Raw genomic sequence first — 26,241 nt, forward strand, 5'->3', positions numbered from 1 at the left:
CATTGAGACTAAAGCAAACTAAGTAATCTTCAGATTCAGTCACTGGAAGGTATCACTACCTTTTGAAGTGAGGCTCTGACCCCATGTGTCCTCAAAGTCATCAACAAGTGCAACTGAGCCTAGATAACTGGAGCACTCCTGTCCTTTCGTTAAACAAAAAACCTGCAGATTTTTCAAGCAGTTCAGATTTTCTAAATTATTATGCAGTACACTGCTAACCCAAGATGCTTCTGAAAATCATGCATTTGCCATCTAAGACCAGGTTAAATTAAAATCTCCTTCAGAAAAAAGAACTTGTAATGATTTTTTTATCTTAGCTTTGGTTCGTAATCCTGACTATATATTACAAGGATTTAAATAAATCATTCCTCAGAGGCTTGCCCTCCCCCTCCTTGTATTTTTCAGTGGCAGGGAAGGAGGCACAAAGATGTGGTCTGACATATTATTTACATATTTTATTACAATCCTAAAGGAGACAAGCACATACATGTTGATGCATTCAGTCCTAACTGGAATCAGAAGTGACAAAGTGAAGTGTCTGAATTCTTCTCAGAACATGCAAGACGTGTCTCAAAACATATGAGCAACAGGGAAAAGCCTCAGTTGCTCCCAGCAACAGAAAGGGAAAGGGGAAAAGAAAGGGGGGAGCAGAGAAGGAAGGGGGGAGCAGAGAAGGAAGGGGGGAGCAGAGAAGAGGGAAAGGGTCCCACATTTTTATAACAACTTTTCCAGTTCTTTATTAATCAACTCCAAATACTAGTGATGCCAGTGAATGCAGTTTAAACCAATTTGTCTCACTCCAATTTTAAATTATTTTAGAGAGATGGACTGTCACCCAACTCCTGTGCAGCAGCACTAGGTAATTTCAGCATAGCAGGACAGTATTTTACAAATTTTATTGTCACTGTATCAGTCCATCTTTTTTGTCACACTTCCGATAATATCACTTACATAAATACTTTTCACCCCTTTTAGCTAGCTATTTCATCCACTCATCTACATTTTCAGAATAGACTGATGCTTCTCCCTACATACTCCTCTAAGAAAATAAACTCCTTGTGTTCCTCCACCTTACCCACCACAGTTGCTGCTAACTTGTCACACAGACTCATAGAATAGTTAGGGTTTGAAAGGACCTTAAGATCCTCTAGTTCCAACCCCCCTGACATGGGCAGGGACACCTCACACTAAACCATGTCATCCAAGGCTCTGTCCAACCTGGCCTTGAACACTGCCAGGGATGAAGCATTCACAACTTCCTTGGGCAACCCATCCCAGTGCCTCACCACCCTTACAGTAAAGAATTTCTTCCTTATATCCCATCTAAACTTCCCCTGTTTAAGTTTTAACCCATTACCCCTTGTCCTGTCACTACAGTCCCTAATGAACAGTCCATCCCCAGCATCCCTATAGGCCCCCTTTAGATGCTGGAAGGCTGCTATGAGGTCTCCATGCAGCCTTCTCTTCTCCAGCCTGAAGAGATGCAACTTTCTCATCCTGTCTTCATACAGGAGGTGCTCCAGTCCCCTGATCATCCTCGTGGCCCTCCTCTGGACTTGCTCCAACAATTCCATGTCCTTTCTATACTGAGGACATCAGAACTGCACACAGTACTCCAAGTGAAGTCTCACAAGGGCAGGATCACCTCCTTCGACCTGCTGGTCACACTCCTTTTAAGACAGCCCAGGATACAGTCACCTATGCCCAACCAAGAAACAATAAGGAATTACTGGGTTCACTACTCAGGTTGTACGGAGTTGTGTCCCCAGAATCTGTAGAACACCAACTGCCAAAGGAAAGGTCATGCTTCCAAATGTCAGGACTGCAAAAGCCTACAAATATATCCTCAATCTACATTTAAGAACTAGGTATCTTTTGAGCAGCTAGATTCCCTCATCGAATGTCACTGGGACACACCACAGCACATAAGCATATTGTTCAGTCTTTTGAACCAGAGCTTTATTCATGGCTAATCTGGGGGACAGGTAATAAACCCATCCCCACCTTTCCCAGAAATGTCCCCTCTCCATGTCCCTCCTCTGTGTGATTACTATTTTTCTGAACTTGCTTCCCTACTTTTTATGCAGTCCAAATGCAACACTGCTGATTGTTCGCACCTCTGGTGCCAAGCACCAATGCACACACAGAGATGAATCACAGGTTTTACTTCACACCTGGCATTAGCAAAACCACATTTGCAAATACCTACTAAACAACAAATGACTCCCAACATGAATGGCAATCTCCTTAGCTTTGGATGTATCTATTCTGTTAAGCTCCACCATCTCCAACATATTTGATGTCTATCAAGACTACACAAAACTGATTAATAATATAGATAATGGAGTTGGCAATGAAGTGTTTTGTTTGAACCTTGGCCACAGCTGTCTATAAAGAGGGCTCCTGATGGTGCACTATTTCCAAGAAGCAAAACAAGCAAAATCAAAGTTAAGTCTTCCTTTAAATAGTCATTCCTACCAACTATGTCTGGACTACTATTGGAGACCTGCCAAAATTCAGCCCCATGGTGCACACTACTAGTCAACTCCCAAAGTAAACTAGGCATGTGTTGGAATTACTGTATCTTGGCTAAACCATGTATTTTTATAACTTAAGATTGTATTGTGAATAGAAAAAAATTATTTGCACTTTGGAGGGGACATTAAGTGAGCTCCATGACACGCATAAAATTACGAGGGAAGGAAAAAGCTCCAGCAGAGCTATTTGAGTTAGTGCCAAATGTGAAAGCGTGAAGGGATATCTGAGCCAAGAAAGTGCTGGGTACTACCACAATTCTCCTTGTATTTATTTTTGCTGAGTTTAGACAGTGCCTTTGGACACTGTCTTACTACTTTCTTGGGAAAACAAGTCTATCAAGTGACAACATGAGCAAAAGACAATTATATTAAGGGAGCCCAGCATCTAGTTCTGGTGGCCATGCATTTAAATAGACTTCATGGCATCCTTTTGTTTGCCTGTGTTCCAGAACTCCATTTCCCCAATGTGAATAATAAAAGTCCCCAAAAGAAAACTAGTTTCTGTTTTAAATACATCAGTAATATCTATTTTCTCTTGAAGAGACAAGCTCCCAAAATACCTTTTTCTTCCTGACTCCTAGCATGTTTTACAAACATGAAGTTAAGATATCAGAGCTTTGTTCCATTCAAACAGAGGAAGACAAGCAGAGCGCCCCAGAATGGGGAAATAACTGCTTTGTATGATATGGCATGGTGATGGTACCCAATCTCTGCAGATCCAGCAGCAGAGTCCAGTTTGAACACATCCTCTGTCTACTTTTTCTTCCTTACACACCCACACAGTGTCTGACTCTTGCTCTGATGGCCTGACCAGACATCAACATGCAACTAGCCCACTCCTCTGACATGATCCAGACTAGAGCAGCAGCTCCAGGCAGCATGCATCAGGTCCAGCTACTCAGGAAATGTTTGCCAGACAAACAGCCATGAGCCATCTCCCTGGGAGGAAGACCCCAAGGACCTAATCCAGCCAGACAAATGGAAACTGGAACCAGTTGTTAGAGGGAACATTAGTGGGTTAGAAAGAAAAACCAAAAAACCCTACGGAGCTCACAACTACCAAAAATCAGTCTCCAGAAGATCTTTCCAGGAGGTTTGGATTAACAGATAAAATTAGAACAGTACCATTTGGTGCAGTAGGTGGTGACCAGACACCAAAGTATTTTGGCAGATATTCTCGCAGCTCCAGAAGAACACTGTCGCAACAGTCAGAGTCATAAACCTGAAATAAATTAGGGAGGGGTGGAGAGATCAGTTTAAGACATTCATTTTATACTTCCAATTGTCCCATAATTATAATTTCTTAGTCTTTGTTTTCATATGTTTAAGATTTCTACTTTGCATTTAAAAAAAACATACAAGATGAAGATGATAATTATCACAATCCAACATAAATGAATGGTATACCTTATTTCAAATTTAAAAGTGGAAAAAAACGTATCAACTCTACAACTAATTTATGGCTTCGCTTGTGTAAAAATTCTAAACTGTAATTGTTAGCATCAAAGCCTAAAAGCAAAAAGGGTGTTTTCCCATCCTGGATCCAAGACTGTATAGGATTACTACATAGTATCATATATCTGAAGCTTTTTTAAGTTATGTCAAGTAAAGCATATAAGCTCAGCCTGGATAGTATTCCCTCATTTCCTCCAAACTAACTCATCCTGCAACTCCACCACACAGAAAATGCACAATTCAGATATACTTCCTTTCATTTCCTTTAACGCTTCCAACAATTTTTGCAGCTTCTGTAAGAAAACCAGATCTGGGTATATTCCTGAAAGAGTAAAACTTCAGAGAGTTAAAACCTTGGATACTGTCTTCCACAGAATCCCATGATTGTCACCAGCTTGCAGTGTTAAGAGGGTTTCAAAACCATTCCCTTGACCAGATTCACCCCATCTCACCTGAAGATCTAGTTACAGACATAGGGGATAGCCTACAGCACAGTTCAATATGCTTGGTGAACTAAAAGATCTATATCCACACAAGTACAGGTTACAATGATTATTACTGCATTTAGGAACCATCCCATCCTAATCCCCTTGCAGCAATCCCAGTTCTGATGCTATCAGACTGGTGTCCTGCCCTGCAGCAGCTGCACAGCAATACCCACAGACTCTGCACACCAGTTACCAGGGCAAGCCAACAATTCTGCTTTCACTTCAGCACACAATGCACAGGAGTGCAGTCAGAGCAAGCTGCAAACCCAGAAGCAACGCAAAAAACTATTAAGGTGTTAACTGAGCTCTGCAAAGTTGGCTCAGCTAGTTGCTTCAAGATCCACATTTAACTATGGCTGGGGAATATCTAGTGATGGAAATGACAAAGGGTAGGTACTGTAAAAGACATGCCTTAAGCATTGTAGTATTAACATATCTAGGGAGGAAAAAACAAAAAGCCAGACCTGAAGTCCAATTACTATTTTAGAGCATCAAGGCAAGCCTTGGCTATGATCACTGATGCCGTGTAACTCTAGACAGAGCCTCATGCAGCAACAGAATGTTAAAATTAGTCAGTGCGGGTTTGTGCTATATTTAGGTTTTACCACAGAAACCTCAAACTGGGCGAACTCAAATCACCAGTCTGCTTCAAATGCACAGTGCTGTTCAATAGCCCTTTAGGCACATTTAATAGCTCTCCTGGGTTTGTAACAGCCACTACTCTGACACCTTTATGCTAGCACTGTTACAGGGTAATGACCAAGAAGGAAGTGATACAACCAAACCCACACTGACTTTTCATTACAGCATTTAAGTTAAGCCATTCATTTAACTAACTCATAGCATAAAACCCCTTTTAAAGACCCTAAAGAAAGGGCTGAATCCTCAAGGCTCAAACCACACAAGTACGTGCACAGCGTGATACAACACACTGACATGCACCTACTGCCACACCCTCTACCACTATGGTTGCTATCTTAAGCATACAAAAGTTGCTGGGTGTGTATCTTAAAAGTCACAGTGTCACATCACAGGGCAGCGACCTCTTTTCACAAGTCCTAGTTGTGGCAAGCTGGCACAACCTCTGAGATCTACAGGTAATTGTACATCTAGGCCTACTTTTCCTTTGTGTGCTCTCAAGATGGTACAGTGATACTCTAGTGCTCCAAGACAAAAGAACTTGCCTGTCCCCTGGGATCAGTGGCTGCTGTTTATTTTTATTTACGCAACATTTCTTTGCTGAGCCTAAGGTGTTGCCAGCAGAAGACAGTGCTTTCCCCAGAAGCCTGCAGTGTAGCTTGATTCTACTAGTTTAAGGAAGAACAAAAAATTAAGGGTGGCAGAAAAGAGAGAGAAAAAGATTGGCACCACTCGGATGCTGAAGCAGAGACTCATCCACTGCTATCTTTTGGAAGAGCTCACTGTTCCTCACAGTATAGAGGACTGTTTCTGGGCCAGGAGTCCAGCACTGACTGGTGGAATTACTTCACACTGTGGGTATTTTCACACAAGTAGTACAAAGCCAATTTTCACTTACTGTGGTAGTTTATTATCATAACACCTCATAGCAAAGACAAGGAAACCGCACTGCACCCAGCACAAATACTCTTTTCCCAGGTGAATTTAAGCAGAAATGTGAGGCACTAAACTATCATGCAGTATCACAGTCTTTACATGGAAGCAAGTATATATATTTAGGACAAGTCAAAGAGGAGAGAGGTGGAAGCAACAAGTGCAGCAGATGAGGAGAAAAACTGAATGTAACTGGGAAAAAAAACCAAACAGGCAAACATAGTAAGAATTAATTTGTTTAGCCTATTGGTAAAAAAGTTCTGAGAAAGTGATATCGGGAGACAGCGACATCAGGAGACAGCTTCCAATTTTTAAGAGACAGCACTCTTGCTTTGACTCACTTTCTAATCACCAACCTAAAACAATTAAACCTAGCAACTTAGCAAGTAGCCAGGAGTACACTCCTGTGCATTTCAAATAGTAGGATACAATAAAGATATTCAGATAGTTTATAATGGGGTGTAATAGCCCAAAGTCAACACCAAATGGGGAAAAGAGCTCCAAGAGTGGTACCTTCCAAGTAGTCTAGCCTTTAACACACTGGTATCAAGACATTTTAAACAGAAACAAAACTCACAGTAATGCATTTTTCAGTATCATTAATTCAGCATAACTAAGTGTATTATTTCTGTCTCTCAAGAATTTATCTTGCTCCCAGAAACAGTAATGAATTCCCCTCATCAGTTTGATGTAACATATACAAAGCACTTACTTGACCTTAATATAAACTTCAGTTTCTCCCTGTAATGTATTTCCATGTCAAACAAGAATAAGCACTCAGTTAATAAAGATCAGAGGAAGTCATTTGGTGTGGACAAAGCAACAAAACCAGATATTTCAGGAATTGTACTCCTTCATATGCAGGAGAACCATTTCTGCTCATTAGAACGGGGCCTTATAAACAGCACCACACCATAGGCATTTCTTCCCATGTCATACAACCCGCAAGCTACACATTTAGATGTCATTCAGAATGCCAAATATAAATGTACACATCACAAAACCATCCCTAAAATTACACAGGATATTAACTGTGCAGCTCATGCCCTGAAATGTATCACTACCAACACTGCTGAAAAACTCGTGGAAAAGACAGGTTATCATTTAACCCAGGACAACCTTTAGAAATACACCATTCTATTTTTACTTATATCAGCAATATTCCAAGCTCATTTCAAGAAGCTGCACTTTCTTTTAGCGTAAAAACAGGTCTATTTTTCCAGCATACACTTACAAATGTAAGTTATTTCTGCTTTACCGGTAACTGTACCGGTTCTGAGGCTATCAGACTCATGTCCTGTCTTGCAAACCAGCAGCAGCCACACCAGCATCTTCATCCAACAAATCAAGAACTGAAAAACAATTTAATGTCAGCTCAGCCAGGGCAGATATCCCTTCTACGTATCACAGGCTACATTATTCCAACAGTACAAACTGGAGACACAAAATGTTATAACTGTTGGGCTTAAAAGGAAGTAAACATGATGCCGACATCTGGAAGGCTCACAACACAACCATTACAAATCACAACAACTAACTCATAGGAAGAATATGCCCCAGATATGTCCTGAGGCAGCTCAGATAGTCTAATAGACACTATGAAGTCATAATTTCCAGTTACTCAGGACTTTTTAATTCTGAAGCAAATTTACCATCCCTTAGTTTTTAATCCAAAGTACACTCTGTTTTGGTAAGTCTGAACCAAACAGATTAATCTGATTTTTAATGCAAACAGGAGCTGCTTGGGAGAACAGTAATGTTCTTTTCCTTATTTGAAGCAGCACAACATTTAGGTTTTTTTTGTTTTCTAAAGACCAGCTAATCACACAAATCACAAAGTGAGAATAAAACGTTTAAATTTCATCAGGAAACTAGCTCTGGCAGTATGGACCTGTCTTTAATTGTCTTGATGAAAAAAATACATATTGGCAAAAATGTAGTCTAAACAGAATCTTCTAAAGTACACAAAAGAGTTGATTTAAAAGAATATATATTTTATATTTGCATTATTTTGAAGCTACTTAAGTAGGAAACTTTAAATGCCAGAGTAGCACATCAGCCTGAAACGTCACCTTTTCTTATTGCGGGCTATCGTAAAGTGTCCCTTAAAAGCAACAGCACTATAGCTTGCAGAGTCTCAGCATACACAATCAGCTGCCAACATCTGGCAGAGTTCAGCTTCCAGTATGTTTTTGGGAGCGGGTCTTGAGGGGTGGGAAGCAGTTAATAAGCCATGTGCTCAAATTAGCAAATGCAAGATTTACAGATGATAGTGCAACCTTAATTCTGTCTCCCAATGTGTATGCATTATATTACAGACTTTAATTACCTGAGCATATGCTGCATTTCCCTCCAGACTGCTACATCACCCAGTTACACCAGACAAGTACAAGGGCCAAAAAAAAATGAGGTTGAAACAGCAGCTGTGATTTCAGCAACTTGTAACTGCTTGGCTTTACAACTTGGATGATAGCTTCTTTTTTCATAGTACCACCATCATGGTCTGACTTGCAAGTGCCCACAGTATTTGTTTCAACAAATATGACAGGAATTGAGCCATCTTTGCTTATATTCAAACTATCTGATATCGGAGTAATTCCAAAAGTTAAATATTTGTGAATGCTGTTCTACTAAATGCTATTATACTGAATTGCATATTTTACGAATACATCGATAATACTATACATGAGATAGTAATCACTATTCTCACACCTACAGAAAAAAAAAATCTTAAAACAAATCAGAATATATCCCCACAATCTGATCACATAAATGGATTTTCAAGTAAGTATGGCGCATGCTTGTGACAATCATATCGTTCTTCCAAGTGTCGGGGGGGGGGGGGAATTATAGCAGGGTTAGCCATCTCACCGTCTAAAAAAAATGAAGGCTGTGAAAATAACTTCCAAAAATCTCCCAAAGAGATACTTATTTGGTCATGTTTATCAACCAGTCATTCTCTAACAATGCCAAAAAACAGTAGGTCTTATTTCATCTACTTCCACATGTTTTATGTGGTCAACTTTAGGCTGACTCTAGCAAGATTTGCAGCCCCAGGCATGGAATCATCTTTACAAGAGGCAAAGCAAACCCTGACCCATTTCTGAGGATGTGGCAGAGCTTCAAAACTTCAGCAGACAGAAGAAAAAAATGAAAAGGCAGCAGTCAAGCACAGCCATTACAGCAATGCTGAACAAATAGCACAGCGGAGCCGCATGTGAAGACCTGCAGGAGCCACAGACACCATACACAACGAGTCACTCTGAAACAGTCAGAGGTAAGCTTGATAGAGACAGACAGATGCAGCCCCTCTTTCTTTCCAGTAACCACTTACTGCAGAGGCAAGGCATTTAAGTATTCTGAAAGACATAAGCAGGCACCTGACATTGCACCATCACAAGCAAAAAGGGTTGTTTCCCTCTGCACAGGACAGCAAGCTCCCGTCTCATCTTTCATCCCACAAGATTTCTGGGCAACTAAAGATTAACAACAAAGCAAGTTTAAACTATTTCCTTCACTCACACCAGCCCTACAACTAAACAAGACACCCAGCTGAGGACTGAGCAGGGCAGTGGGCATCAGGACGTTCTTGGTCAAAACTGGAAAATTACAAGATCACGTTTCATCAGGAACCTCCTGCCACAGAACTGAGCTTCCTCTTGCCTTCAATCTGTCCCAGGTTCACAACTCAGCAGCCCAATCAGATGTTACATTCAGCTTCAACTGTGCAGGAGCTGGAGTCCTCCATCAACTTCAGAGCTCTTTGAAGTCAAGGATAATTATCCTTTCAGGACGTGCAACAAAGCCAGATCCCTCAAGCACCACTATCACCTGTTAAGCAGTCTCCTAAGTAGGTCATGAGACTCTGATGAATATAGTCCAAAAATACATGGCAAACTGCACATCAAGGTCTCTACTCCAGAATGTACATTCCCTTGGTTCAGTTATGTCAATGTGCATTAAGACAGACTGGAACAGAGTTCACATTAGGCACTCTCCACTAGAGACCAAAATAAAGAGAACCCATCCTAAAAAAAAAAAAAAACCAGCCTAAAAAAAGGCATACTACTGTCAGTCACCTGATAAGGAAGTTTCAATTTTAACTCACTAAATACTTCTCCCATTCTTACTTGCTCTTCCTTCTTACTTTGACAACACTTACCATCCACCCAATTGAACTGCAGTGATGTTGTCCTCAAGTTACCCACTGCAAAAACTCAAGCTACCAGCAGCCAGAGATCCAGCAGATTTCAAAACAAGTCAAGTCTCTTTGCCAGTTCATACCTCCTTTGAAGAAGTATGGTATGACCAGTTCTCATCTATCTTTACAACTTTTGTGCCAAGGACAGCTGTGTTACTGCAATGCATGAAGTGGTGCAACAGGAATGCTGCTTTGCATTTTAAGGAAAGACACGGATCTGGTCAGAAACCACCACCTTGACACATCCAAATCCTCATCGATGCAAAAGCAAGTTGAACAAAGACAGCAGCCAGAGGGTTTTCATACAACTTCCTGCTTCAGGACGATGAGTTTTTTTTAAAGCAACTCCAACTATTCAAGAGCTATCAAAAGCTCCTCTGCCAGCAACAGACTCTACCTTGCGATGAGAACACTTGACATGACAGGGGCAACTAGTAGTAATCCTAATAAAACAAATGGACAGAGAAGAATAGCACCTACTAAAAGTAATTTTAGTTGATGGCTTGTGATTCTAGGAAAGTATGCAATAGCTCCTTCCACAAGGACTAAAAATAACACCCCAAAAGCTTCTCTCATATTTTCTACTGAAATAGAGAGGTTTTCAGTTGTTCAATAAGATACAGTAACATCAAAATGGAGACTTTTTTTTGTTTGCTTTGAATAATTAACTGTTTGGAATCCCAACTACATTTTTGTTTGTGCAAAACTGGAAGTTACATAATCAGCTGTGAGCCTACATGTTGCTTTTACTCACCAGTCTAATGGACATGCATACTGGCTCTTGCTTCCCAAACCTGCAACCAACCTTCCTGCTCACCACTGGCAAGGAAGGAAAGCAGCAAGGCTAAACTGTGTTAGAACACAGGGGCAAGAGAAACTGAAAAAGAACAGTAATAATACCACTACGAAACCTTAGGAAGACTTTGATCAGTGTCTGCTCCAGTAAGGCAGAGAAAAAGTCTGGGTAACTGGATTCTGTAACACTCAGGCATGGTAAGCCAAGTAATTTGTTTTGCTTTGTCAGTAAGATTTATATACACACGCACATGTACATATATTTATATAATACACACACACACTCAGAAAAATAAATATCAAAAGACTGAAAAATAATTGCTACCAGATTGCTCCCCAAGTATTGAATATTACAGGAGTTTTAACAAGCATGTTATAAGCAGTAGGACATTCAACATAATCATAGAATCAACTCGGTTGGAAAAGACCTTTAAGATCATCAAGTCCAACCGTTACCCCAGGACTACCAAGTCCACCACTAAACCATGTCACTAGGAGCCTTATCTACATGGTTTTTGAAGACTTCCAGCAATGGTGACTCCACCACTTCCCTGGGCAGCCTGCTCCAATGCCTGACCACCCTTTAGGTGAAGAAATATTTCCTAAAATATTCAATCTAAACTCTTCCTGGTGCAGCCTCCCCATTTTCTCTTGTACTATCACTTGTTACTTGGGAGAAGAGACCAGCCACCTCCTCACTCCAACCTCCTTTCAGGTAGTTGTAGAGAGCAATAAGGTCCCCCGTGAGCCTTCTCTCCTCCAGACTAAACAACCCCAGTTCCCTGAAACATTCCCCATAAGGCTTATTCTCCAAACCCTTCACCAGCTTTGTTGTTCTTCTCTAGACCCTGCTCCAGCACCTCAATGTCTCTCTTGTAGAGAGGAGCCCAGAACTGAACACAGTATTCAAGGCACAGCCTCACCAGTGCTGAGCACAGGGGGATGATCACTGCCCTGGCCCTGCTGGCCACACTATTGCTGATACAGGTCAGAATGCTGCTGGCCTTCTTGGCTGCCTGGGCACAAATTGGTTCATGTTCAGCAGCTGTCAATCAGCACCCCCAGGTCCCTTTCTACCGAGCACCTTTCCAGCCACTCTACCCCAAGCCTGTAGCATTCCATGGGGTTGTTGTGACCCAGCACTTTGCCTTGTTGAACCTCATACCACTGGCCACAGCCCATCGATCCAGCCTGTCCAGATCCCTCTGCACAGCCTTCCTACTCTCCAGCAGATCAACGCTCCTGCCCAACCAGATGCTGTCTGCAAATTTACTGAGGGTACAATCAATCCCCTCATCCAGACTGCCAGTAAAGACATTAAACAACACTGGCCCCAATACCAGGCCCTTCAGGACATCACTATTGACCAGTTGCCAACTACACATAACACCATTCACCACCACTCTTTGGGCTCAGCCATCCAGCTAGTTTTCAATCCAGTGAAAAGTACACATATCCAGGCCATGAGCAGCCAGATTTTCCAGAAGATTGGTGCTGGAGACAGTGTCAAATGCTCTAGTGAAGTCCAAACAGACAGTGTCTACAGCCTTATCAACCAGATGGGTCACACTGTCATAGAGGGAGATCAAGTTGGTCAAGCAGCACCTGCCCTCCATGAACCCATGCTGACTGGGCCTAATCCTCCAGTTTTTCCGCATGTGCTGTGATCTCACTCAGGATGACCTGCTCCATGACCTTCCCCATCAGTGAGGTCAGGCTGACAGGACTGTAGTTTCCAGGGTCCTCCTTCCTGCCATTTTTGTAGAGACATGATGCTGGCCAACCTCTAGTCCTCTGGGACCTGCTCACTAGACCAGGACTGCTGATAGATGATGAACAGTGGCTTGAACTCACCTGCAAGCTCTCTTGGGTGGAACCCATCTGGCCCCATAGACTTGTGTACATCTAAGTGGAGCAGGAGGTTACTAGTCATTTCTTCCTGGATTATGGGGACTTGAATCAGCTCCCATCTTTGCCATCCAACTCAGGAGACTGAGTACGCTAAGGATAGCTTGTGTGACTATTAAGGACTGAAGCAAATGTGGCATTAAATATCTCAGCCTTTTTATCATCCTTGGTCACTAAGTTTCCCCTAGTATCTAGTAAAGGATGGAGGTTCTCCGTGGCCCTCCCTTTATTGCCAATATATTTGTAAAAATACTTTTTATTATCTTTTATAGCAGTGGCCAGATTTAGTTCCAGCTGTGCCTTTGCCTTTTTAATTTTCTCCCTGCATTACCTAACAATGTCTTTGTACTCCTCATGGGGTGACAGTCCCTTCTTCCATAGGTGATAGACTCTCTTACTTTTTCCCGAGCTAGAGAAGTATCTCCTTGTTCAGCCAGGCTGGCCTCTTCCCCATCAGTTTGATTTTCAGCACATGGGGACTGCCTGCTCCTGCACCTTGAAAATTTCATTCTTGAAGAGTATCCAGCCTTCCTGGACCCCTTTGTCCTTCAGTAATGTTTCACAAGGGGTTCTCTCAACCAGCATCCTAAATAGGTCAAAGTCAGCCCTCCAGCAACCTAAGGTGGCAGTTTTGCTGACCTTCTTCCTGACTTCTCCAACCATCAAAAATTCTATTATTTAATTTTGCCCCAGACAGCCTCCAACCAGCACATCACCCGCCAGTCCTCTGGGAACAGCAAATCCAGCCAGGCATCTCCCCTGCTTGGTTCACTCACCAGCTGGGTCAGGAGCTTATCTTCCACACCCTCCAAGAACCTCCCGGACTGTTTCCTCTCTGTGGTACTGTATTCCCAGCAGACATCTGCTAGGTTCAAGTCCCTCATGAGGACAAGGGCTAGCCACTGTGAAACTTCTCCCAATTGGAGAATGCTTCATGCACAGCTTCATCCTGGTTAGGTGGTCTGTAACAGACTCCTACTAGGATACCTGCTTGGCTGGCCTTCCCCTTGATCTTCACGCACAAACATTCAGCCTTCTTGCTTATAACATTAAGTTCCAGGCAGTCAATGCACGCCCTGACATACAGGGCAACCCCATCACTTCTCCTTCCTTACCTATTCCTTCTGTAGCTGTCCACTGCAGCACTCCAATCATGCAAACAATCCCACCACATTTCTGTGGTGGCAACTATGTCATGGTTTGCCTGCTGCACAATGGCTTCCAGCTCCTCCTATTTGTTGCCCATGCTATGGGCATCGGCACATATTCATTCAAGTTTCCCTGTGTATCTGGCCTCCAACAGTGGCATGACACCACCTGGCTCATTTCTAGCAAGCCTGGTTTTATCCCCTTCTCCCTTCGAACCTAGTTTAAAGCCCTCTCTATGAGCCCTGCTAACTCCTGAGCTAGGATACTTTTCCTCCTTTGGGACAGGCATATCCCATCTGCTGCCAGCAGGCCTGGAGCACGTAAATTAACCCACGGTCAAAAATCCAAAAATTCTGACACTAACACCAGTGCCAGAGTCAGGAATTAATTTTCATGATTTTCCTGATGTTTCCACTGTTATTGCTTGTGACTGGCAAGAGAGACGAGAAAGCTACTTGGGCTCCTGAACAAGTCACCCCGCGGCCCTGAAGTCCTTCTTGAGAACCTTCAGCCTTCTTGTTGATGAGACTTCCTCACTGCCCACCTGAAAGACTAGTAAAGGATAGTAACAATTAATATTTAATAGAGTTTTTAATTTGCTTATGGTTAATCTGGTACCTGGATGACCAAGAACATTATATTCCGCCATACGTACTGGTGATTCACATCTCTTTGCATACATAACAAACGTCTTTATGCAACATTCTCATATTACAAGCCTCTTTTTTTTAATCTGCAAACTGGAATTCTTGTTTTCAGAGACTGAATATATTTTCCTTTTCTTTCAAGGAGGCAACCTACACCTTCCTCAATCCCATACTGGCGGCCCACCAGCCATATCTTACTTTTAAATAAGTTTATTACGCACAAAGTACTGTATTTTCTGTGTAACACCAAGATACCTTTAATGAGTTTATCCATATTCTGAAATATTCCTAACTGAAGTTTAAACAAGATTTGATCCAGCACTTGCATGACCCTCTAGCACAGCAGGAGCACTGTACTGTAACTTAATCCAATTTAACATACTGTGGATATGCACATTACAACTATGCATTATTCCTTTATTTTCAGCTAATCTACTCTTGGGCAAGAATCTTCCTCAGAATCAGGTTGGTAGGAGAACTGGATTTTTTTTTCATGTTTTCTCACATAGCATGTACTGTGGACTACTAAGTAGTAGTAGTCCACCCAGTAGTTCCCCAATACCATCAAATTGCAATAACGACTTTTTACTGTCTCCTTTTATGAGGTTTTCTTAATTTATCAAAGCAGGTTATAGTTTATTCTGTGCTATACAATACACAAGGAGCACAGCAAAGAGATGCTCACCAGACCCTTCTAAGTTAACCTTCTACCAGGCAGCGAGTCCCCTCCAAACTGATTGTGCTATAGTGTACAAGAATCACAAATCTGTCATACTTTTTAAATCTTACTGTCCTGGTACAGCAGGCTTTCAGCCATTTAATAGTGGTCTGAAGTACCAAAAAAAAAGGGTTTATAGGACAGTAGTAGGAGCTCATCAGATTCTTAGACCTACGCTTCATCTCTCTTTGACAACTCCTAATGAGAAACAGATTTGGATACAAGCTGCCAGTATTTCAAAATTGGTCAAAAAGCCATTTTCTTCTCATTAGCTGAAGAGTACTGCATGATCTTTCTTGTATAACAATTTTTCTGTCCAGGCTTGTGGTTTAAAGAATAGAGTATGAGGCAATATCACACACTGGTTTGGGTACTTAAATTTGTTTCTTTTCCCCAGCAAAACAGAATCTCTCCCAGACAGATTCTCAACAGGAGGAATGATGCCACAGGCAGAAATGGGCTGTATGAGAATATGCTCACTGCGTTTGCAAACAGGTAATTTGTATACTTCAGTACAGGTGCCTCTTCTGGACACGCAGCAGGATCTGGATGTACCAGAATGAAACACGGCCAAAGATAACCATTCAGGACATTGAACTACAGCTCCGAATGTCATATTAACAAAAAGTTTGGGCACAGCATTGCATCCCCAAAATAAGATGTTAAGAGAACTGCGCATCGTATTTTTCCAAGCTTTGTCCTTACAAGACTGAAAATCAGAACCTTAGCTGGAGACTTGATCACAGGACAAGGATATTTTAGTACACAATAGCAGCATGACAGCCATCAGCCATTCTTTTTTCAGTCAAGGATAATCATCTAAATCAAGACTATAAAACCAGTTAACTGAGTTTACAAAATAGGGTAATTCATCCTGAAGCAAGACACTTCCAATCCCTCTCCTTTTCCGTCACTAGCAGAGAACAGTTGACAGAACACAGGCTGCCTTATCATGATTTGTGCTATATAGGCTAAAAGAGGGCTGAGCTTTATGAGTCAGTTCTTGCAGCTCCATGCAAAAGCTTCCAGGCCAAAACACATCTTTCAGGCTGCTGGCTTGATTTTATGCCATGGAGGGGGAGGGAAGTCACCAGAAGTCTTCTGCACTGCCTGAAGCTGCTTGAATACTAATTAAAATTAGACAATGCAAAAAAGAAGAAAGCATCAAGCAGCAGTGAAAAGCCACAGTATAGGAGTAGTGGCAGGTTATTGACAATCAGGTAAGTAACATAGTAAGGAGAAAATTATTGATAATGGTCCAAGCAGGCACACTCCCTGCACATTTCTTCTCTGTAACCACAGAAGCACAAGGAATTATGTCTTCAGGAACATTAACGTAATTGGGTCTTCACTAACATGCTATCCTCTAGTCAAAAACTCAAAAACTGTCACAAGACAGATGGCAGAAGTTGAACAAACAATATTAATTCTGCCTTACATCAGATTGTAAAATGAGTTAGTAAATTCTTTAAGGGAAACAAAACAGAAAGCCAGGTCATTGCCCTATTGAAACCTGCATTATAATGCAGCCAACAGAAGTTCAGAACAACAATTGTACAGGCTACCATGAAACCATTGCTTCCTAACCTTCAAGTGCTTGACTCTCACCTAACTAACTTAAATCTCTTTTACATGCTGAAGCTATTTGTGTCTCTTACATCCTGGCTTTGTTTTCAGAACATGCAACAAGAGTGAAAAACAATTTCTATTATCTACAGTGGCAACAGCTTCCTTGCATTCATATTATATGTCCGCAGGGCTTGAACCCTGAACTTTCAAACTACTGCTATGGCAGTTAACAGAGCCATCATTAACTGGCAATGGGTGGAAGATCTGTTATCCAGAAGGGCCATGTGATTAGGCCGATTATCTTTTCCCAATGCTACGTGGGGTAAATCAGCTCCCTTGGTTCCCAAGCGTTGGGACACAGACAGAAGGCTGCCAGAGCTTAACTGGAACTGGGAGAACCCCATCTACCTTGTCATTCCAACCTTCCTTTATCACCCTTGCGCTCTGGGACAAAGGTATCTGAGAATTTGGGCAAGACTTGCAATAAACATTCTCAGAAACCTTATAGTACTGCAGGTATGTTATTTGGAGCCATAACTTGACTCCAAGCCATGACCTGCAGCCATTAGCAAACGGGGGGGGGGGGGGGAAGGGTAAGTGATGGAAGTTGTCCATGCTGCCAGAGCTTTCTCAGGACAGTTTTCAGCAAGCGGGATGAGGGGGAAGGTATACTTATACCCCAAGCATCCCACAGTCACCATAGGAAAGCAGAAGGCCAATTCAAATAAAAGTATACAGGAACACGGATTGATCTGTGAAGCATAAAACCCCAGTTTATTACCTACTGCATTAGTAGGTTTCGAAACTTCAGTATGCCATGCTCAGAACAGGTACACACAGTAACAAAGGTTTACAGCCCCACCGAGGGAATGCCAGAGTGAAAGAGCTGCCATTTCAAAAGAGTTCACCATCCTTCTCTTGTTCTGTTGAACATAACAAACACTCAATCTCTTAGTGCTAAACACACAGCTTGTAGGAAATGGTAGTCATGAAGGTAACATTAACAACTGTAAATTCTCTCTTCCTCTGTTTTAAATAATTGCAGCCCAAGCTCTATGATCTTGTGCCTCCAAAAGCAGTTTGCCCTATTTAAAGCTTGACATTCCAGCTTCCTCCCCCTCTTCAGGGCACCAACAAGACTGTAGTTTCTGCAATGCTACATTCTTGATGTGATAAATTAAGAAAAAAACCCTGTTCTGAAGAGGACAGCTCTGAAACAGGAAGACAGAGTTATGCTAGCACACAGTGCTCTTGGGTACAGCCTGGCTTGTTTGAGACAAGAGCTCTGTATGCAGCTAAGCAGGGGGTTTCACCTCATACAGTGACTGCACTAACCTTCTCAAAGGATGCTTTTCTCACAGTTCCCAACTCATCTGCCAGAAGAGATCACCATAGGAGGGTTGACAGGTTTCTTCCCTTCCCTCTCCCACCACTACTGAACTAAAACAGAGTGCTCCGCATGCATAAATGCACCCTGGCATAAAGCAGGCTGAAGCCAAATACTAGAACACATCCAGTAGTAGCCTGGTTCTGTGGATTTCTTAGCGTGCATGTGTAGGCAGCATACCATAAACACATACTGCCTTTTACAATTTATATGCTTTAATGGAAATGGGTCACTACTACATAATATATTATACTACATTTTTAAACACTATTTTCCTATTTCCACATCTCTGTACACTGCTTCCTCCTGAAACTCCTTAAAAAGTCCTTTAAAGTGCCTCCACCTACAGGCTCTCGCTGAGTATTTCCATTAGATGGAAACAACAGATCATCAGTGTAAACAGCCCTTAAAAAAAACACAACCCTTCTACTTCAATTTTTTTCCCCACTCTCTTGCTGCTCGTACCTACTGAAAATGGAGCATTCTGTAGCTACTCAAGGTGTAAACACTCAAAATTTTTTTACCCAGGTAAGGGTACCAGAAGACCTGGTGAAACACTCCATAATTATGCAGCCTATGTTTGTAAAAAGTTCATGCCCTCAGGTACAAGAACGGAGTTTGCAGGAACAAAATTAAAATGTTAATTATTTTGAATTGATAATTACTGGTATTTACAGAACTCAACAGAAAGTGGACATTACCACTAGGAAATCACACTCCAGTGATAAGTTAAGCAATACATAGTAAGTTATTAACAGCAACTACAAATAGCTCATTGTTCTGCAACATTTTATCATAGAAGGTATTCACAATGATCTTGTCACACTATTCTCCCCCAACACAGAATCATGGCAAGCCATTTCCCCATCAGTAGAGAATGACACATATTGCTATACTAGAGGCAAAAGTTTGGTTTACTTGGTGAAATAACCTCTTAAGAAAGAGCGCATGTATTTAGAGGGTTGGGTGGTTTGTTTGTTGGGGCTTTTTTAACTGCTAATCTGAAAACACACTATAAGGAAAACAGAAAGGTAGCCTAATGGCAGTCTGAGCAGAAATTACTTGAGAGATTTCCCAGTTTTCCACTTTGACAGAGAGCTGTGAAATTCTTCAAAATTTCCAGCTGTCTGCCACTTCTGAGCAAGTTTCAGATAACTATTAGTATTTTGTATTACAGTGTCTCACTCAAGTTTCCATTCCAAAATGGAAGCCTATTTCTTTTGGGCTCTACCACTCAGCATTCAGCTTGGTGCTCAACTCAAAACAACCCATCAGTAACCACAGGAAAAAACTTCTGGTGATTCACTGACACAGACTATGGCCTTCTGTCATGTTCACATATCCAGCTAAAATAAAATCCAGCAGTTTCAGAAGAGAAGATTCTCTTGTCCAGATAGAATCATAGAATGGTTAGGGTTCAAAAGGACCTCAAGATCATCCAATTCCAATCCCCCTGCCATGGGCAAGGATGCCTCATACTAGACCGTATTGCCCAAGGCTCTGTCCAACCTGGCCTTGAACATGAAGCATTCACACTTCTTTGGACAACCCTTTCCAGTGACTCACCACCCTCACAGTAAAGAATTTCTTTCTTATATCTAACCTGAACTTCCCCTGTTTAAGTTTGAACCCATTACCCCTTGTCCTACCGCTACAGTCCCTGATGAAAAGTCCCTCTCCCACATTCTTGTAGGCCCCCTTCAGATACTGGAAGGCTGCTAGAAGGTAACATCTACCTGGTATCAGGTTAAATGTATCAGTTATAGTCAAACTTGTCTGTCAATGCCTTGTTAACTCTATTACGACACGTTTCCTGCAGCCTTCAGCTCACAAGCGCTCAGACTGTATGCTGAAACAGGGCTTCCCGGTCACTGGTAGTTACCAGAAAACACTTCTGCCTCAGATCTGCAATAGCTGCTCTCCAGCTGTAAGTGAGGCAAGCTCATCTTCTTGCTACCATAATACAAAGGTTCTCAGTTACTTCAGCCAAGGAGTTTCGCTTCACCCACAAGTAAAAAACACCACTTGTTTCTGTCCCAGGTACTGGGGTACTAATTTTAATTCAAGGCCAGGGTAAGGTAGCATGCAGAGGAAACAATAACATACCTATCGCTAGAAACAAAACAGTTATAAGCAAGTCATAAGTTATGACAAAATAGACACAGAAATAAAGAAACAAGTGACAATTAATTCACATATACTAACTGGCAACCTTCTGGTGTGATCTTATCAATGGACTTGCTGTCTAGTCCTGACAAAGTGACAGCCTGGGATTCATCAGTCTTGTTTCACTTCTTTCATTTCTGCACTGTTTCTCACCATCTCCTGCCTTGCAAACAACCCCTTGTGGTAAAACTCTCCTTCGCCCAGTCTCTGGAAGCTCATTAACTTCTCCAAGGTGATAAAGTTTCTTCTGATTGTGGACCAAAAGATGCCTTGAGCTCAGTCACCAAAACAGGGCAGTCCTGCTGTTGTTTCCACTGCTCATCAGATTAATCACTAAAACTGACAAAAGACAATCAACACAAGGAAGTTTTGCAGCCTTTTAAATAAGTCAAATCAGTTCATCTGTGCCCAAAAAGCACCAGCATAGCAGAAGGTCTTTCTCTATTGGCAGCAATGAGCTACTCTAATCAGCTCAAGCTCTAGGTGTAACTGTACCTTACACTGAACCTCACAATCTGCAGTAATCCTCATTTTGTAACAACCGTATGTAGTGCTCAGGTGCCTATATCCTGCATCACAAGGTTTCTGCCCAAGAGCAAACATGATAATAGTTAATCATTGAGAAGTGACAAATCCCCAAGACCTTTCTCCTGTACTTTCACCTATATAATGCACATGCATCTGTTCACCTTCCCTTCTCCCCCAAAAAGGCATTCTAGTCCACACACAACTAGTTGTGTGTGCACCCTTCTCTTTCTTCATTGTTTTTCAAGAATTACCCAACCCTTTTCCCAAATGCCTGATAACCAAAAACTTCTGTGATGGAAGTAACCCAGCAAGGCCCTGGAAGACATAATGAAATTAACTTTGCAACTTACTAGCATTGAAACCTGACTTCTTCCCCTATGACATGGCATAGTAACAAGGGCACTAATACAAAACTTTTTCTCAAAGATTTTGCTAAAGGCCTTGCTCAAAGCTTGTCACACTAGTTTAAGAAACAGGCAAAAAGATAAAGCCTCTGCTGTAAATGGCTAACATCTAAGCAATGCTCAAGCTTTCCCCTCTTACCCACTGGATTTAGACAGTGATAGCACATTACTGTCCACACCTCAGGATTTCACAGAAGAGTAAGCAGCAGCCTGGCACTCAAAGGAGTATGTTCGAGCTTTCTCCTCCTACTGAAGAATGACCGTGCAGGCTGAATTGCAGCTTTCTAACCTCATCTAAATGACAGTCACTAAGAAAACTCAGAAAAATATTTACATTTACATTTAACTGGCTCCTGCTGAGCTCCTACTAAGTCAAGAACTGCTGCTTCGTCTAGCAGTCCCATCATGAGAATTATCAAGTAACGCTAGCATGCAAACACAATATTCTCTCAGTGCACATTGCTTAGTCTGTTTTAATGTGAGACATTTCCACAAAATAACCAAGGTGTTTTGGAAACTTAACACCCTTAGAGGGTGGGGAGAGAAAAATCAAACAGCACAACATAAAATATATATATATATATATATATATATATATATATATATATACACACGTATATATATAAAAAAAAAGTCTCAAGACTTCTCTCTCATCCTGCATCATGAAGTTTTCCATAGTTCTTTTTACCTAGTAAGTCACGGAACGGGATGACATATCAGGCTGATGCAGAAAAACCACATGATGGACTATCACGGGCAGGTAGGTTGGCAAGGAAAAGGGGCTCTAAGAACAGTGTTTTCGCATAAGAGAAGCGACAGCTTTCCTGGTCTGTGTTATTGAAGTTATTGATAAAGCAAACTGAAGATGAATAATAGGAAAAATACATCAAACTAAAGTTAAAACAACTGGAGAGTTTAACTTTCTATTGACTTTATAAAGGAGCTGAATTTTAATACAGTGAAGAGACCAACACTTCTAGCAAGAAACCAGACTAGACAGAACTGCGAGACATGCTAAATTTAGATGCAACGAATTCTGAGACAATCTGCAACATGAGAAAGATGGGATCAAACATACCATCCTTTAATCACAAATGGAGATCACACAAGGCTTTTCAATAAAATCTTAGATCCTGTGAAAAACCCAGAGTCCCATGAGCAAATGAGCAAGCTTAAAAACTGTGAGTGAAGTAGACCTGTCATGGGGACAGACATCCACAGAGGAGAAAGTTCTAGACAGCACACAGATACCAAGACAGGGCTGTTGTTGACCTACTGTTCAAATATTTAGGTTTTACTTTCCCACCACAACAGGTTGGGAACTGTATCTTCTACAGGAAGCACACCCATCATTTCACCCACAGCCAGACAGCTCCCTCCATGCTGCAGGACCCTCACCTTGTTGTAGAACTCCTGCTCCCTGGGACCACGAGGTGGTGGCTGCAACTGCTTCAGGACAGTCCCATCTGGATGCTGAAGTATACCTAGAAGAGAAGTATCTCCTTCATGGCTTGGTTTTACAGGTTGCTTCCCCTCACCCCAAACAACAAATACACGATCAGGGACAGCCTATTTGCAAAGTTGTACTGCTTTCAGTATACACACAGTAGAGCTGAAATTGACAGCTCCTACAAACAAACCTTAGCGGAAGGCTGCTTGCACTTTTCTCCATCTTTTTAGACATTAGATGATTTCCTGGGTCTAATTCTGCTCAAGGCCAACACAGTATTGGGATTTGACATTAAAAGTTCCACCCAAAAAAATACATTAACTATGGAAGATTACATAGACACTCCCTTTTTAAATAACTGATAAGTTATTTAACAGTAAGTTAAAAGAGTTAGTACCAAGTTTAAAGCATTTCTCACTAGCTAAAATATAAAAATGTGTTCTATGTATTTCTATACTAATGGCATAGAAATAGCACTTCTATATTACTAAAAGCAGGAGCCCCATCTAATTAGCATGGAGTGATATTATTTGTATCACCCATTATTACAATACAGAATTTCACCTCAGCCAAGCAATCACCTTCATCACGCACCAAAAAAAAAGACCTGAACATACCCTCACAAAACAGCCCTAATGACTCTCCAGACAGCAACACTGCTGAGTAGCTGCATAAGAAACACAACTGAATATCTGAGGGTACTCAAGAAATGGATATGGGCAAGAATGGAGAACAGTAACTGCATCCCTCTGAAAGTTTCTGCATCCCTCTAGGTTTCAAGATCATCAGCTGCAAGAGAAAAAGAAAAACCAACTTCTGGAAAATAAATTTTCCCCTAGAATTTATTCATAGTTTTTCAGATAGTAATTCATTTTGTTTACAAGGGAAGGAAAAAACATAAGCACTATCAACAGTAGGCTCCAGCTTCAGCTTACCACTTGAGGAAACACAGTACAATGAGCCAGGAGCTTTGTGTCCCAAAAAGAGTTTGCAGTTGTAACAGCAATTGTGTTTTGCCTTTTAGAAAGCATTATCTCTGAATGGGCTCTGTTGTGCAGCCTTGGAAACTAAACAAAATCTTCAGAGTCTAAGATATTTACTTTAAAACAACCACCAGACTTAGAAAAATTGTTTCACTAGTTGGCTGCGCCAATGAAGAAAGAGTGGTTTTAAAAACATGCGTAAAAGCTCTCAAGTTACATTGTTTGCTGAAAGCTGGATTTTGTATACTTTCCAGAACTAGAAAAACATTGCCACACAATGCCCAGACTACCACATCTTCAAGACACAACACCTTATCATGCCCTCCCTGTACCCTTTTACCTGTGCTGGAAAGCACTAGCAAAGTGCACAAAGTATCTGAATGGCACGTGTTTGGAATGTGAACTGCTAACAATCACAACATTACAAAAAAGTTTTATGATACATACTCCTCAAAATCTGCATGTTGGCTTTGATGAAAAAACAAGTAGACAACCTACAAGGTAGAAAGGCCAGGCAAATTTTCCTGGAAGTAGGACCCATACACTATTGGGTTGATACATATTACTTGAAGAATTTATCATAACCTGGCATTATCTGAAGTTCCCTCATCCTCTGAATTTCTTGACAAACTAGAGCACCTACTCTGTAACTGTGACTGAGGCAGGCCTGGAAACCAAAAACTAGTGCTTCAACATTCACCATGAAGATGAGAACTCCGTAACTCTCCCTCTGATCTACAACCAACCACCTGAGATACCATCACCTGCAGGTCATATTAACATATGGGCATTGGTTATGGTTTTGTTCTAGGGTTCCTTAGGTTTTCGAGCACAGACAGGAAGTAGTATTGTTTTATCATACAAGTACGCAATTCAACATTTCTGAAGAAGCAACAGAACTATACCAAAATTAAAATTCTGAAACCTCTTACAAACATTTCTCTATGGCTCTGCAAGCAAAGCTTACTGGCATTCTGAAACCCAAATCCACTGCAAAAATAAACAACACAGACGTATGCACTCTTCTAAACAAGCATCACATTCAGTCCATACACTTCACTGAACTATAGACAAAACCTGTTATGCACAGACAAGCCAAACATTTACTTCAGAAAGATCCTCCATCCTCTTGAGGGTAGCTAATAAGGACTGACCAGTATGTATGTGCCATCTTAACCTTTTTAGCAGGAAACAGCTGCCAGAGCTAGAAGTTTAGTGACTTTCACTACTAAGCAAGTCACACTGAAAAGGAATGGCTCCTTTAGCTACAGAATCCCACTAACAACTTGGGAACCTGCAGCATTTTACAGGTACAGTCACCAGACCACAGACAAGTGCAGGAGGCTCTACAAGGTGACATATCCCACCAACAACTGTCTCTCTCCTCATGCCTATGGAAGTGAGCCACAACCTTACTTACTCCATGTGATTTACTCTGTTCCAGGGGAAGCAATACTACACAGCATTCAACAGAAGGTCAATCATTATGCCCAGAAGCCAAGAGACTATGTTTGCATGCAGAGAGAATGCTACAAGGCTTTCTTTGCAAAGCAGTAAGAGTCACAAGGAGCAAAGGGAAAACTGAAAGGTTATTCAGGAGGGAGGGAACCACATGGCAATGAAATTTTAAGGTCTACTTTATTAAAAAAAAAATAAAAATTAAAAAACTAAAAATATTTTGGATACCCACAAGTCCTCTGTATCTTTCTATGCAAGGGCAGAAGGGAAGTTGGGTGCAGAGGACAGCAGTGATATAGAGGAAAAAGCTGAGCAGAACAAGGAAGGCTCTGAGCTTGAATCAGTAAACATCTCGGATACTAATGCCAGCCGGGTACAACCTTCAAGGTACATTTTGTATGCTGTATGCATAGCAATAGAGGTATCCTGACAAAAAGGTGCGCTGGGTTTATAGCTTTAGGTTTTTAAAATACTAAAGGTTCAACGGCAGAACAGAAAATAACAGGAAGGGCGACTACTGCAGGAAAAGGCAGAAAAAGACAGTGGAGAAGGTAGAAGACACAGGGTCTCCTCACGCACGCCTGAAGTTTTCACAGATTCTGGCATACAGATTGTGATATTTCTTACCAGTGCTATTAGCACCTACATATATTCAAACATCTGGCCACTAGCTTCACAACAAAGATACCAAGGGGAATAGCACTGCAGAATTATACATGACCCTTTATAATGATCTTTTGCATCTCAACTGCCTGCACTCCTACATACATCTGTAAAGAAATAAAATAAGAATATTCAGTTACAAAAATTAGAGTGCTGTGAGTGC

The 26,241-nt window shown here is 41.5% G+C and overlaps 1 protein-coding gene across 3 annotated transcripts in view; it reads right to left on the reverse strand.

Moving 5' to 3' along the window:
- The window catches only part of IPMK (inositol polyphosphate multikinase), a 49,037-nt gene that overhangs the window by 20,940 nt on the left and 1,856 nt on the right, over nt 1-26,241 (reverse strand). For 2 of the 3 annotated variants that reach the window (XM_062637930.1, XM_062637931.1), the window contains exons 2-3: nt 22,923-23,008; nt 3,663-3,759 (exon numbers count right to left, since the gene is read on the reverse strand). In XM_062637930.1, coding sequence (XP_062493914.1) covers nt 3,663-3,759; nt 22,923-23,008 — 183 coding nt within the window. Of the gene's footprint in view, nt 1-3,662; nt 3,760-22,922; nt 23,009-26,065; nt 26,186-26,241 lie in introns of those variants that run through there. The other variant, XM_062637932.1, reaches the window with a different exon arrangement.

The sequence above is a fragment of the Pezoporus occidentalis genome, unplaced genomic scaffold, assembly GCF_034315485.1.
Source record: "Pezoporus occidentalis ecotype Australia unplaced genomic scaffold, CSIRO_AGI_Poc_V1 ctg54, whole genome shotgun sequence".
Taxonomy (NCBI): domain Eukaryota; kingdom Metazoa; phylum Chordata; class Aves; order Psittaciformes; family Psittacidae; genus Pezoporus; species Pezoporus occidentalis.